General features: G+C 52.6%; 1 protein-coding gene across 3 annotated transcripts in view; it reads right to left on the bottom strand.

Moving 5' to 3' along the window:
• The window catches only part of Ssbp3 (single stranded DNA binding protein 3), a 146,793-nt gene extending 133,713 nt beyond the window's left edge, over positions 1 to 13,080 (bottom strand). The window contains exons 1-4 of one of the 3 annotated variants that reach the window (XM_036178525.1): positions 12,588 to 13,080; positions 11,550 to 11,622; positions 11,269 to 11,330; positions 8,844 to 8,928 (exon numbers count right to left, since the gene is read on the bottom strand). In XM_036178525.1, the coding sequence (XP_036034418.1) occupies positions 8,844 to 8,928; positions 11,269 to 11,330; positions 11,550 to 11,622; positions 12,588 to 12,643 (276 nt within the window). In that variant the 5' untranslated portion in view covers positions 12,644 to 13,080. The remainder of the gene's footprint in view (positions 1 to 8,843; positions 8,929 to 11,268; positions 11,331 to 11,549; positions 11,623 to 12,587) is intronic. The other 2 variants (XM_036178523.1, XM_036178524.1) reach the window with 2 other exon arrangements.
• Positions 13,081 to 15,056: the final 1,976 nt, after the last annotated feature.

Raw genomic sequence — 15,056 nt, 5'->3', positions numbered from 1 at the left:
GCTTGAGGAAACTGAGGCACACAGGCTGATTAAGGTGCTCATGGCCCAAACAGCTAGCAAGCAACAAGATAGTACAAGGCAAAAGAGAGTGTCTTGGATCCTGCTTGGGTGTGTGGAATTGAGACTTGTTGGAGATAGGATGAAGGGTGTGTGCATCTGTGTTCTCGGGCCCTTCTTCTTCTTCTTCTTCTTCTGTTTTACCTGCGTATGACCAGTGATGCCCAGTTCTACCATCTACAGCCCTGATGTGTCCTCTGACAAGTACTGTTCTCCCAGCTCAGGAGACGGCACACAACTCTGGGGAAGCACTAATTATACTCTGGCTATCTCCAGCTCTCCAGCCCGCAAGCAGGGCTGGTGTCTGACAACTGCGAACAGGGTCGTGTGCTCCTGGCCCACGGTCACCTAGGGGTTCACCCCAGGAAATACAAAGTGACAAGAACCAGCTTCCTCAGCATCCTCTCTTCACCGGCTCACCTGCCCTTCGGCCCCTTCTGAGAGACTCTTCACAGAAGCAGACAATCAGGTGAGCCCTCAGCACAAAGGATGGCACAGGACCCCTCACCCAGGGACTTCTAATCTAGTCATCCCTGTACACATTTATATAGCACCACCAGCCTCCAGAGATGGCTTTCCTGCCCTTCCCCAGGCCACCTTGTCCACATTTTACTGTGAGGAGGGCCACGAAGCTAACACACACACACATGGGGCTGAACTTTCAGATCCAGATCCTTGTCAGTGCCACCCACAGGCCCCCGGGCCTCCCCACTGGGCCCTGTGGCTGCTCAGGCAGGCGTGGTCCAGGAACACTCTGTCCACCCCAGATAAGAAACAGGGACATCTCAGGGGAGCCTTATCAGTGGCAGCTGTGGTAGGGCCACCAGCTCTGCCCCCTCGTGAAGGCACAGGGACCAAGACAAGACAGCTTGAGGAGAAGGAACCTGGGACACGTCAGAGAGCCCTGACAGAGAGGGGCATCACTGGAATCCATCAAGTACACAGGAGGCCCTTCCATAAGGGTTAACTTGCTCTCCCTGGAAACAGTGCTGCTAAAGTTTTCTGAGCAAACATCAGGACTACAAAGGACAATCAAACTCAGCAAGCACTAGCCGGGAGATAGCCTGCCTTATACATATGTATTATATCCCTTCACCCTCACAGCCCCTAGTCTACAGATGAACTAACAGACAACCCAAAGTCCACCAGACAGAAAACAGCAAGCGTGCGCATGAAGTCAGATACAAGTCCAAGGCACCAGCCAGAGCTCAAACCCTTCCAAATCCAGAGGCTTCAAGCCCAGGAAAAAGAAAAGCATGCCATGGAAAGACACATCCCTACGACTCAGCTCACCAGGGCCATGGAAAACCCCATTACCCTAGCAAATCAAAAACAAACAACCGCTCTAAGCTCCCAGCAACGTATATTAAAGAAGTTTATGTGAATCGCTTAATGCACTTGTGCCGTGGTCAGAATTACTACCGAACTAAGAAAGATTAATTCTGCTAAATACTTTAAACCCTCAGACACTGTTACAAGGACTACGGATAGTGTAACATTTCTGCTATCTTAGCTGACAGACCTCAAGCACCTCCCCCCCCAGCCCACCCACCCCCCACTTCTCTTAAGGGTTAAATACACACTCAGACAGAAGACAAGGGTCCAGCAACACAGTGCCCACTGGAGAGCCCTCCTCCCTTACAAAACAGAGCTGACCTAAGGGACATAGAACTGGGTGTCTCCCAGCTCTCTTCAAGTGTTGGCTGGCACTGAGCTGACTCTCAGTCCAAGTTTGCAAATGCTTAGCTAACAAAGATGGCATTATGCAAAAGGCTGCTGCACACTGCTGGTCTGGGAGTTCAAATGAAGTGACCACTGCCAACAACTTTGTTTGGGTCCCCACTGCCCCCCTCCACCTCCCGCCTTAAATAAAGGGCAAGGATTTGCAATTTGGGGTCTTGTTGCCACTTGAAACCCATTACGGTGGCCACATTGCCTGGGTTCTGGCAAAATGCAATTCCAGCTCCTCATTTAATGTTTAATTAGCTACTAACAGAGGAGTCTGGCAGCCTCTGGGGGCAAGAGGAACTCCACAAGACAGGGTAGGAGCCCAGGAGGGACTCAATACGAAGTATAAGCTTGCGGGGAGGGGAGGGAACGGCTATGTATATTTTGTTGCTTTCAATCAGCCACACAAAGGTGCCAAGGGACAAAGCCAAAGGCAAGCCTTGAACCTGCCAGGACCTCTGGCCAGATAGCTAGGCTGGCTTATCACAGAGGCTAGCACTCCTCCAACTCCTCAGAGCCCAGCTGCAAGGCACCCACTGCCACCCTCTCATGCCCGTCTGGCTAGTGGGCCCTGGCAGGCATCAACACTCCCTGTCCAGAAGGAACCTCTCAGCTCAGTGTATCCAAGGAGAGCCCTCTCAAATATCACTTTGCTATTTCAAACCCACCAGGGACACTGGACCCCTGCCACATGGCCACAAATACCTCAGCTGCTGTCCACACCCATGGCTCAGGCCCTTTCCCCCTCTGCTACCCACCTCCGCCCAAGAAGGGGGGGGGGCAGGGGCACACACTGAAAGGGGACCAGGTCTTCAGACAGGGACACTGAGACAAGCAGGGGAAGCTGGCCAGGGCCACAGATCTACATGTCCACTATACTGCCCAAGTTCTTCACTGCAAGAAATAGGGGTCCAGGCTTTTTGGAGCAATAATCCACAAATCTCCTAAAAATCATGAACAAAGTCTCCTTTATGAGGACACATGAAATTTTCTGGAAAGAAAAGTCTGTAACTTTAATCACTTTACTTCTGGCAAAAGCAAAGAGCCACTTCGCCACAAGAGACCCCTTCCATGGGTCAGGTCTCACCTGGCCTGTGACTAGGCAGTTCTCCTTACGGGGGTTTTGTTTGATTCTCTTTCGTCAGAGAACAGCTAGGGCCACAGACCGGGTACCAGGCACTCTCTGGTCAAATGCAAACACCCTCCCACTTTTCAGGGCGCCTGCACCAGGAGAGTGCAATCAACGCTCAAAAGACTGGAAAGTTTAGCCTCAGCTCCACGTCCCCCAGACTTACAACCAAGACGCCTGGCCATGGATTCTGCTCTAAAATGGGAGTGAGATTTAATAATAAAACCCAACCAAAAAGGCAGCTACAAAGACCAACCGCAATCGTACTTCTGAAAGCGTACTGCACAAAGCCGAGCAGACATGCCTGGTGCCACTCTCTAGCAACTTGAGGGCCGCTGTGGGGCTAACTATTCTGCTCTTTTCTTGCTACCAAAAGGAAAACAGGAGTTGTCACAGGAGGAAGAAGACCACTATGGGTCTGATTAGGCACCAGAGACACCATAAATGCCTGTGTCCATTTAAAAGGACAAGAATACACCAGCCTGGCTGGGCGGCGGTGGTGGCACACGCCTTTAATCCCAGCACTCGGGAGGCAGAGGCAGGTGGATCTCTGAGTTCAAGGCCAGCCTGGTCTACAAAGCGAGTTCCAGGACAGGAACCAAAGCTATAGAGAGAAACCCTGTCTCAAAAACAAACAAACAAACAAACAAACAAAAACAAAACAAAAAAAAAGAATAGACCAGCCTGTCAAGAGAAAACCCAGAGGGAGCCCAATGGGGTCTAGTGGGCTTTCCTCATCATCACAGTAAGAGGTGCTACTTAGACAGGACAGCACAGAAATCACGCAGGGACCCAGCCACACCTCCTGTGATCCCAAGTATTCCTTTCCTGACTTAGGGCAAATCCATTCTCAGAAAAATCCACTCTAGACACAAAACCCCTAGCACTCTGCACACGTGGCAAATGTCAGGGTTTTTAGGCTTCTAAATGAGCCAGGAAAACCCAAGCCACCAGGTGTGGGCCAGGAAATAGACAAGTGACTCAAATAAAAAGCCACCAAATCAGGACGGTTTCAACCCTCTCCCTGCTGAGTCACCTGGTTCATTCCAGAATCCACACATCTGGCCTTGACCTGGGAGGACCCTTCATGATCACCCAACCCCTGACCCTGCCTATCTTGGGGGGAGATGACCTGTCAAGACGACAATATCACTCTGTACAGGAGCCAAGACCCACACCTTCTATTTGAGCCGCGGAGCCTCCTCCCTGCCAAGCAGGCAACAGGTAGCCCCAGACACTTTTCCCCATACTTTGAGGATCTTTGACTCTGCGTGGCACATCACCCAGGGCCAGTGAGTACTCTTCTTCCTGCTGTACAAGTCTAAGAAGGCCTTATAGCTAGCTAACAGACATTAAAACTGCCGCATGCTCAAGATGACCCACAGAATTCGTCATCCCAAGAACATCTCCCAATAATCTACAAGCTTTCCTGGTCCAAGTCCCCTCCCCGAAAACCACCTGTGTTTCTCCCCTTATTTCACTCCCTTATCCCATCAGTGTGTGCTTACTATGTACATGGCCTTAGGGGAGCTAGGAGATGAACAGCTCCCAGCCTATGCCATAGTTTAAAAAACAAGACAAAACCAAACCAAAACCCACTGAGCTATAGCCAGAAAGGCAAATCTAAAAAGTTAGCCAGGATCATGCAAGCAAGTAATGCCTGCTGTGGGCCCGTGCCAGACAATGTCAGAAACATGGACTCTGGTGTTCGCCGTGAACTGTGTGCACATTCTAACCCTCCCTCCCTGATTAACCTCTGTGCCTCTGTTTCCCCTTATACAAGATGGAGCCCGCAGGGTGCTTCCTCTAGCAGGGTCAACAGCAGAGTGAATGAGCAAGTGTAGTGCCGAGCACCCCGCTCCACACATGGCCAGCGCTGCCACACACAGTGCACAGGTGGCTCTGACAGACACTGAGGTGGAATCATCACCAAATGCAGACGCTGATGGAAGGTGTCCTTGAGAGCTGTGTGTATGAGGGCTGACGCCTATAACTCCTGCTACTCAGGACGCCGAGGCAGGAGAATCAAGAATTGTAACACAGTGAGCTCTCACAGACAGACAGATCAGTAGGATTTGAGGAAACTACATTCTAGCCGAGGGAAAGACCAGAAGGAGCCACTGGGGGCCAAAAAAGATGGCTCAGCAGGTAAGAGCACTTGACACACCTGAGTTCAAATCCCCGGCACTCAGGCTAACCCAATGAGACACGGAATAGAGAAACTAGTTATCCTTCATATAGTATTATAAATATACATAATATATTTATATTATAATTACTTCAAAGTTTCCACTTATAAAGCAGGATATGGTGGGGCACACCTTTAATCCCAGCACTCAAGAGGCAGAGGCAGGTGGATCTCTCTAAATTCAAGGCCAACCAGATCTATACAGCAAGGTCTAGGACAGTCAGACCTACAGAGTGAGACCCTGTCTGGGGGGAAAAAAAGTAAAAAGAAATATTTCCATTCAATCACATTATTCCATCTCCCTTGTGACTTAACTCAGGTCACAGGACACATCAAATTGATCCCAATTTAAGGAAAAAAGGACTTGAGGTGCAAACCTATGAATCATGGGCCCCAACTAGTATGACCTCATCTCTTAGCAGCATCTTCTAAATGTCATGGCAACCTCAGTGATCTGCATGGTTCTGCTGCCCTTCCTTAACTGTCCCTAGCTGCAAACTGACTTTACACGTCCCTACCGCTGCCATCTTGCTTCAAGATGCAAGACCAAACCACAAATTGCTGGAGAGAATCTCAATGCTACTTACTAGAACACCAAAGCTGACTAAAAATCATTATCTTCAGGCTGGAGAGTCAGCTCGGCAGTTAAAGAACATTTACTGCTTTGCAGAGGACCTGAGTTCAGTTCCAAGCACCCACCTCAGGAGGCTCACAACCATCTGTAATTCCAGTTCCAATCAATCTGATACCCTCTGTCCCTTGGGGCACCTTTATGGGCATGGTACACATTTATGCATGCAGGCATACATACATACATATAATAAATAAACAGGTGGGTGTAGTGGTGCATGCCTTTAATCTCAGCACTCAGGAGGCAGTTGCTAGTGAACTCCAGGACAGTAAGGGATACACAGTGAATCCCTGTCTCTGAGTAAATAAATAAAGGAATAAACAAACTAGTTAACTTTGTAAAAAAAAATCATTAGCGTCTATGATTTCCTGTTGAAGAACATAAATGCCTATCAAAGACTGGCTTGAAGAACTAGAAGGTGTAACTCAGTGACAGAGCACTTGCTTGGCACATGCAGGGCCCTGACTTTGATTCCTGGCATGAGGACAAGGGATTTTGAAACAGGTAATCCTGTCCTGCCTTCCTCTCTAAAATGAAACCATCTGCAATGTAGGTAGAGACTAGCAACACAGGTTTGACTATTTGTAGTTATTTGGGGGGGGGGGGGGGCAAGGTTTCTGCAAGGTAGAAAGGGAAGGTCAAGTTCACTGGCTGCTGGACCACTCAGCCGGCCTCCGGCAAGCCCCAGCTCAGGAAGTTCGCCCCCCCCATCATCATCACCCCTTACCCTCCCAGAACCACATCCTTACATGTGAAACAGTCACCTCTCCCTGTACTACTCAAAGTTGACCGGGCTAGACGTACCACTTACCAGCTTCTCTTTCTCAACCCTGGAGAGGACACATGAACTGGTCACATTCCTGAGCACTCTATTCCAGGGGCATTCACTTTTCAGCCAAAGACAAAATCCCATCACACTAACCATTCAGAAAGCCAGTGAGCTCAGGCTCTGACTCCTGTTACAAGAGCCATTTTTACCATGACAAGAGCCATGGCATTGAAACTGACCACCTAGGAAACTCACCCAGATGGCATTTGGTCTCCTAAACCAGTTTCAAAATCGGCATGCAGAGGAGGTAAATGACCTGCCTGAGAAGATGGGACCTGATGCTGCCCACCAGTTCCCATACCTAGAATGTGAGAACCATTCCTACCAAACAAGTGCAAACAGATCACCTACTGTGTTCATGCACATGTGCCACAAACATCTGTACACACTCAATGTGCAGGGCCTGCTGGAAGTGAAAACTGGAAGAGGCGGAAGATATCCAGGAACTTCCTCCCTTTCCTCACTCCAGCCTTCCTCACCTGATAGATCCTAACCACCTATTTCATCAGACCAAAAAATATGGCCAGCAGGGCGGTGGTGGCGCACGCCTTTAATCCCAGCACTCGGGAGGCAGAGCCAGGCGGATCTCTGTGAGTTGAGGCTAGCCTGGGCTACCAAGTGAGTTCCAGGAAAGGCGCAAAGCTATATATACAGAGAAACTCTGTCTTGAAAAACAAAAAAATAAATAAATAAAAAATAAAAAGTATGGCCAACCCAACGCAGGTTGATACAGTGTGTATGCATTTAAAATTAAAAAAAAATTAATTAAAAAAAAAAAAAAAACAGAATAGCCATGGATCATGAACACCACAGATACCTTCTTTGTAATGATTTCATGGACCTTAAATTTATCCAGGTAGATAGAAAACCCTACAGTCTGGTAAAATTAACTACTTTCAGAGGGAAAATCTGAGCTGGCCATGGTGGCCATAATCTCAGAATTTGGAAGGCTGAGGCAGGAATGCTAGATATTCAAGGCCAACCTGAGCTACCCACTGAGTTCTAAGGCCAACCTGAGCTACCCACTGAGTTCTAAGGCCAACCTGAGCTACCCACTGAGTTCTAAGGCCAACCTGTGCTACACACTGAGTTCTAAGACCAACCTGTGCTACACACTGAGTTCTAAGGCCAACCTGTGCTACACACTGAGTTCTAAGGCCAACCTGAGCTACACACTGAGTTCTAAGGCCAACCTGAGCTACACACTGAGTTCTAAGGCCAACCTGAGCTACAGCACAAGATGTCTCTGTCCCATCCCTGCCTGGAACACCTTGTGGGTTGGCAAAACTGGTGTGAGACAGTGCCTGCCACAAAACCTGAGGACCTGGGCTTGACCCCTGGGCCCTACATGGTAGAGAGAAAGAACTGAGTCCCATAAGTTGTCCTCTGACCTCCATTCCCATGCCACATGTCACACACATCCAACACAAATGTGTGTACACACATGTGCACAAAAATAAATGTAATTTGAAAGAGTATTCGGGCAAAGGATAGTGAGTGAACTTAGCGCTTTATAGTACCCATCACCTGAGCAGAGCAGCATGAGCTCCCCACTGGGTGTGCACATACACCCCACACTGTGTGCACACATACACCCCAGTGTGTGCACACATAAATCCCAAACTGTGTACACATATACACCCTACATTGTGTGTGCACATATATACCCTACACTGGGTGTGACATTTACACCCCACACTGTGTGCATATACACCCTACACTGTGTGCACATTTATACCCCGCACTGTATACACATATACACCACACACTATGTGCATATATACACACCACACTGTGTGTGCACATATACACACTGAAAGACTGCTCTCTGGAAAACAGAGCTATAAGTCCATTCCACAGACCTGCTGCTCAGCCACCCCTTTGAGCCCAGAACACAAGTTTCATGATTACTTTCTGTCTTTTTGGTTGTGGTCATTTTTTCTTAAGCCAACACCAACCAGTCTCAGCTCCCTCCCACTTAACTCTCAACTAAACCCCACATGCCTCCAAGTCTTCAAACACCATTTCATTCTCCAGCTAGGTATCCACCTCTTTCACATAACTGCGAAGAGATGACTACCGCTCCCCAACTTAACACATCAGGGGAGGGGGGTACAGGGAGGCAGGCGGCAGAAAGGTAGGTAGGTGGGCAGGAGGATGGGAAGGGAAGCAAGGAGGAAATAAAGACTCGCCAGTTGGCTGTGCACTTGCTTTTGATACTAAAGAAGTTAGAGCCATCCAACCCCGTAATTATTGCCAGGATTAAAAATTTGTTACTCACATAATCATGAAAGGCTTTTGCTTCACTTGAATGTTCACAAGTGTCTCTCCTTTCAGGGGCTGCACAGTAAAGGTCCCAAAATACACTGCAAACATAAAAACGAAGTGAGATCAGGTTACTAATTATTACTTGAGTATACAATGGTGAGTACAGGAGACACGGTGCAGCAGGTCTCCCAAACCACCCATCCTTACAGCACTCACTGGACAAACTCAGCCCCTAAGACAAGTGGATCGGACCTCTCCTGGCAAGCCAGACATCTGTTAACAGCCACCGTCTAAGCACCTCCTCTGTACCGGGTGCCTCACATCAATGGCACTGCTTGTGGTTAGTAGACACTAAGGCTTGGAAAGGTCAGCACAACCTGCCCATGGGTGCCCACATAGGAATCTGGAAGATTCTGCCCATCTCATCTGTGTCCTTTACACCACTCCAAACCAAAATGGCTGCAGCATATTATAAAAAGGTTAAGTTGTCAAAGTCAAGGCACAACTATGATTCATCTGCACAGAAATCCGGGTGACTCGGGTAATGAAGGGAACCTTACGGGCTCTGAATCCCATAGCTTACACACCCACCCACCAAAGAAGACCTGTCTGTGAGCCAAAGGGGAAGGGGGCGATGACAACCAAGCTTCTTCTCCTCTCACTGAGCCTCTTCAGACAGCGCCCGTGCAGGACGGTATTGGGGGCAGGGCACAACACTCCGACTCTAATTCTATATGGTCACTCCAACGCTCCATATTCCCAAGAACAGAAACACAAGTCCTGTGCTGGCTACAGAGTGCTACACGGACACAGGGTCTTAGACAATCTCTGTACCAGAACCAAGGCCCAGGCAGAACTGGCTTGAAAGGCACAGTGGACCCTGGCACTGAGGTCTGATCTGACTCCTGCTGGTCCCATCATCACAGCAGCGAGCTCCACTGTCACAGACAAGCACCACCCTCAAGGTGTGCCTATAACAAAACCCACCCCATCCAGTCTGATCCTCTGCCTCTTCAGGGCCCAGTAAACAGCCAACACTGCTTCAGTTCAAACCGCACACAGGGTGGAAATTCTAACCAACCAGACTACAACTACTCACAGCCGCCACAACCTGAGCCCCAGTACAACCGGCCCTCCATTCCTGAAACAAGGACAGACTCCAGGAGCAACAGGAAAACCAGGTCTTGCCCGGCTGCAGAGGGAGGCTGGGGACCATTCTTCCCTCCTCCACAACTACTCCCTGGAGCACTACACACAGCCAAGACTTCAAGACGCCAAATCCCCAGCACCTTCAAGATAACTTTCACTCACAAGCCCAAGTTTCTACAGGATCCAAGGCCACCAGACCTGCCAATCCCATCTACACACTCACCTCCAAAACCAGCCAGAGCCAAACTATCACCCACTCCCGCAGGTGGAATCCTTGCGCCACACCAGCCGCCTCCTCCGACCAGGCAGCTAGGAGGTTGGCAGAAGTCATTAAAAACGCATTTTCTCTGCACAAGTTAGAACAGACACTTCATCCTCTCGCTGTTCAAAGGGACTTGAAACAGTAACCCCAGCTGGCAGTCAGGTAAATGTTAACATCCGAACACTGCGTTTGCCTCAACTATACCAAAATCAGCCTGCCTCCTGTTCCTTTTCAAAATGTGAAAGACTCCACAATCAGTCCCACAAAACACCCAGGTCACACACTCATGACAACTTGCTTCAGGCTTTGACCCTAAGCGTCCCTCCTGACTGCAGAAAAGACCACAGGCTGCTTAGGCCTGGAGAGAGGGTCACAGATAAGGAGAGCCAGCCCCCCACAAGCTGCAGGCATCGGCATCCTGCCAGGCCACCTCTGGCTGGTTAAGGTTCTTGGTAAAATAAGGCTTTGTGGTTGCAGGGATGCTGGGGGGTGGGGAGGCAGAGGAAAGGAAGGTCCAGTCAGTCTGAATCAGTGTCTCTACAGGAAGTGCAGGCCTTCTTGCTTTTTCTCAGGGTCCCTGGAAAAGGCCCAGTGGATGTCTCTTAAGGTTTGGCGTTTACGGAAGAAAACATAAGGGTCAGGCCAGTTGCAGAACAGACCTGGTGTCCCCTCCACCCGCCCTGCTCCCACTCCTCTAATTAAAGCAGCATGCAGGATTGACAAAAACCCTCCTCTTTCCCAGCCCCCTGCCTAGTGTCCCAGAGTGAGATGGAAAAGTAACAGGGTTCTGCCCTGGCATAACAAAATTTAGTCAGTTCCCCACAGGCGGAGAAACACCAGCAAAAACTTCAGGCAGCAGCCTCTCCCGCCGGTTCTTCCTCGGCAAAGACGATGAGAGCACCCAGAGGTGCCCCTGCTCGGTGGAAAGCAGAGGCTGAGGGTAGAGGGCCTCCTCCAGACCCCGCCTTTGTTCCCTGGGACCCTAGCCGCAGAACAAAACCCACACAAAACTATCACCCAAACTTACCACCACCACGAGTGCAGAAACCCAGGAGGCTCTCCCAACGTGATGTTTTTCTCCCATCGAATCTAGAAAAGAGGGGGCAGAGGCAGCTTAGAGGGGCAGAGAGGAGGGGGCCGCGGGGCCTTCCCCAGCCAAAAGGCTGTTCAGACCAACTAACAATAAATGCCAAAAGGTGATAAAAATTCAAAATGGTGGCCACAGTGGCTGCTCCTGAAAACAAAGGCTCTAAGAATAGTGGGGAGGAGGGGGTGTCAAGAAACTGGATGCTGAGGAGTCCCACTCACCTCCGATAAGAAGGTCTGTGCAGATTTCTGTGCTCCTACGTGCAGTAAATATTCGTAGACGTATAAAGCTAACCTGGAAAGTGAGCAGGGGCAGAGAGAGGGAGAGAGAGAGAGAGGAAAGGGTCAGATCACACTGAAGCTCGCTCTGGACCTTGCCAGTCGACTCTGAGCCCGGTCTATGCCATCCCATTGTGGCCATGACAAGAGCAGAGTACCTACCACCCCCGACAGGATCCGGGTCAGAACAGCTAGTGGGTGGGTACCACAGACAAACTGCCCAAAGCCGCGGGAGCTGGAAAAACGGTCCCCAAACTTGAACTTCCAAGTGGCACTGGGTCCAAACCCACATAGGTCTCGCAAACTCGAAAGCCACAAGAGCCCTAAGCCACTCTCCTTTTCCCAGCCCACTTTAGCTCGCTGCCGTCGCCCAGCTTCGGGGTCCGGGCAGACTCAACCCCACTCCGGGTACTTGGTGCGCTCTGGAGAGGGCAGCAAAGCGCCGCCCTCAGCATCTCCCCCCACAAACAACTGTCCCCCAAGCCTGGGGCCAGGCCAGCGCCGCCTGCCCAGCCCAGCCCGGCGCCCCGGAGCGCACCGGGCTAGCGGCAAGGCCGCTGGCTGGGAAGGGAGAGCAGAGCGCTCCCGGGCGAACAAAGCCCCCGGCACGCACTCCTCACGCCGCGGGCGGACAAAAGGAGCCTTCGGGGCTGCAGAAAGCCACGCGCCCCCTGCCCGCACTCGGTGGGCAAAGTGGGGGCCCCGCGCCCAGCCGGCCGAGCGCACCGGCTCACGGTGGGACCTCGCCCACCCTCGTCGCGGGCCCCCGCGCCAGCTCCGCCGCGCGCTTACCAACTACCCTCGCCCGCCGCTGCCCTGCCGCCCCTTCAGGGTGCCCCAGCCTCCGCCGGCGCCCAACAATGGGCTCTCCACGCCGCCGCCGCCGGCGCGGGGCAGAGACCCGGAGCCCAAGGCAGCGCGACCCCCGCGCCCACCTGCCTCCCGCCGCCCGCGGCGCGGCCCCACTCGCGAGAGGCTTACTTTTCCCGAGCCTGCCCGTCCGAGGGCACCGCCGAGCCTTTGCCTTTGGCAAACATGGCTTGCAGAGAAGAGGGCGCCGAGCCCGCCGCCGCCGCCGCCGCTACCGTCCGGTCTCCCGAGCTGCCCTGCTCCCGGCCCCCTCCCGGCGATCGCCCGCTCGCTCGTGCTCCGCTCGCCGCGCTCCCTCCCTCCCCGGCGCTGGCTCCGCGCTCTTTCCAGCTGTCAAAGCGTCAGCCCCGGCCGCGGCCCCATCGCCTTGGAACTCCTCCCGCGCCGGCTCGGCCTGAGCTGTGCCGCCGCCCGCCCGAAGCCTGCAGCTCGCTCGCTCGCTTGCTCGTGGCCCGCGCGCCCGCCGACCGGCTCCGCCTGCGCCGCCCTCTGCGCCTTCAGCACCGCTGCCGCTGCCGCCGCCGCCGCTGGTCTACTTGGAGCTCAACCGAACGTGGCTGCCCCGGCAGGAGCGCGGCGGGCGTCCACGCCCCGCGACGGACGGCCGCGGCGGCCAATCGGCGCGCGGGGGCGGGCCTGGAGGCCGGGAGGGACGCCTGTCAGCGCGGCCGCGCCAGTCCCGCTGCGCCTCCTCCGTGAGCCGCTGCCCGCTCGTGCGCCGGCCAGGGGAGCGGAGGGCGAGCCCTGGCGTTGGGGTGGGGCGGCGGCGTGAGGGGCTCCGGCCTGGACCGGAGCACCCTGCTGGCGCCGCGAGGACTGGGCGCTGCGGCAGTAGCCGCGGAGGGAGGCGCGGACCCCGGCTGGCCCGGCGCGCCCCTTTCCGCGTCGGCCTGGCCCCCAGCGCCCCCGCCCTCCCCGCGCTGATCTTGTCCTCCGTGGGCCGGGACCCTGGCCGGCCCAGCTGCCCTCCCCACCGTGGACTGCCTGCGCCCAGCCCGGCTCCCCTAGCCCCGGCCAAGACTGCACGCGGAGCTGGGCGGCCGGAGCTGGCGCCAAAGCGCACGGCTGCTTCTTTACTAGATCGTTAAAATACTTTGGGAAACCCCAAAGTGGAGCCGCGCGAAAATGGCCCCTGGCGTGCTCCAGGCAAGCCTCGGGAGAGGAAAGGGGTCTTAGACTAGAAGGAAGGAGAGTGATTTCTCCCAAATTTCTGAGGCGTGCCAGCCCTAGCAAGTTAGCCCCTCGCTTTCTCCAACGGGAACGGATTCCGTTTAGGTGAAGGACGTCACCTGGACGCCTCGCGACTCAGAATGCGCGCCGCAGAAATCTCCAACTTCAAATAAATGGAGCTAAATTGGGGAGTAGGGGGTCTAGAGTCGGACGTGGGGGGAGGGGAAGCTTCCATTGTCAATGACCCAGGTGTACAATGGGAAATGGGGGGTTGGCAGAGTGACCAAGCTTTTTGCTCCCGACTCCTTTCTGTCCACTCGAGGACCCCAAAAACCTGCAGCGTACCCTCACTGGGGACTCCAGATCAGAAACTGCTGAAATAAGGAACGGCTCCCCTATTTTCATACTGTTTTTAGAGCGCGGTTCTCTTTAAATGTGATAAAACACTATCGGCACTGTCTCTTTAAAAGAGTCAAGCAGAAAAAGCTGTGTAAGCGCTGATTGGCTGCCTGTTTGGATACATCTTTAGGGGAGCCTTGAAACTGTTAGCCTAGGTTGATTTTTTTTTTTTTAACTGCGCTGTTCCAATAAACAAGTAACGCCCCTCCCCCTAACATGCCTCGCACCAAACAATTAAAGGATAGGTCAGTGTCCTGGGGAAAACACGTTTCAAGTAGGAAAACTCAGAACTCGATTTCAACAAAATAAACAATAATTCCCTACCATTAAAGTTTGCTTATTTTGCTCTGCAGAAAAGAGAAAGGGGCCTTTTAAAAGGAATGCCCCGCAGCAAATGGATCTGCACTGGTTCAGGAAGGAGACTCGGGGTGCGTTTTTGGAATTATGTTCTGCTCTTGTTAACAGCCTCCCTAAATTAGAATACTGCCTAACACCGTGGACCCCTCTGGACGCTGCTCTCTACTAGGAACCAGAGCTCAGACGGAAGAAGGGCAGAAAAAGGGAAACACTGAGCCCTAGTTTGGGGATGTCTGTGCCAGCCCCTAGTTTAAAGGTTGTTTTGTCAAGGAGGGGAGAAGCATGGAGGTTGGGAATTGGAATACAATGGTAGGGGAGTAAAGGAAATAATTACAGTTATTTTTTCCCCTAGGCGGTTTAATTTAATAGGGCCAACTTAAGGTACCTTAGAGCCCGCGCTAATTAAATCAGTCTGTTCATACCCTTCCTTCGGACTTCCTTCCATTTTTGATGGGCTAGGAATGGCCAGGGATGGCTCGTCAACACATTGACTCACAAGATGCCTGACTCACTGGTGTCTGCTGGGCCCGCAGATTATGAGGACCAGTTGGGTCTTGAGGGGGCAGGGAAGGCGCTGCCCTTCCGGGGGGCCCACAGTCGAGGCACTCTGGAGCTGGCTGTGCCTTAGCAGCCCCAGGGCTCTGGTGCCTCGGC

This window comes from Onychomys torridus, chromosome 2 (assembly GCF_903995425.1).
Source record: "Onychomys torridus chromosome 2, mOncTor1.1, whole genome shotgun sequence".
Lineage (NCBI taxonomy): Eukaryota > Metazoa > Chordata > Mammalia > Rodentia > Cricetidae > Onychomys > Onychomys torridus.
Note: the sequence above shows the minus strand (reverse complement) of the source record. Positions and strands in the feature narration are given on the sequence as shown.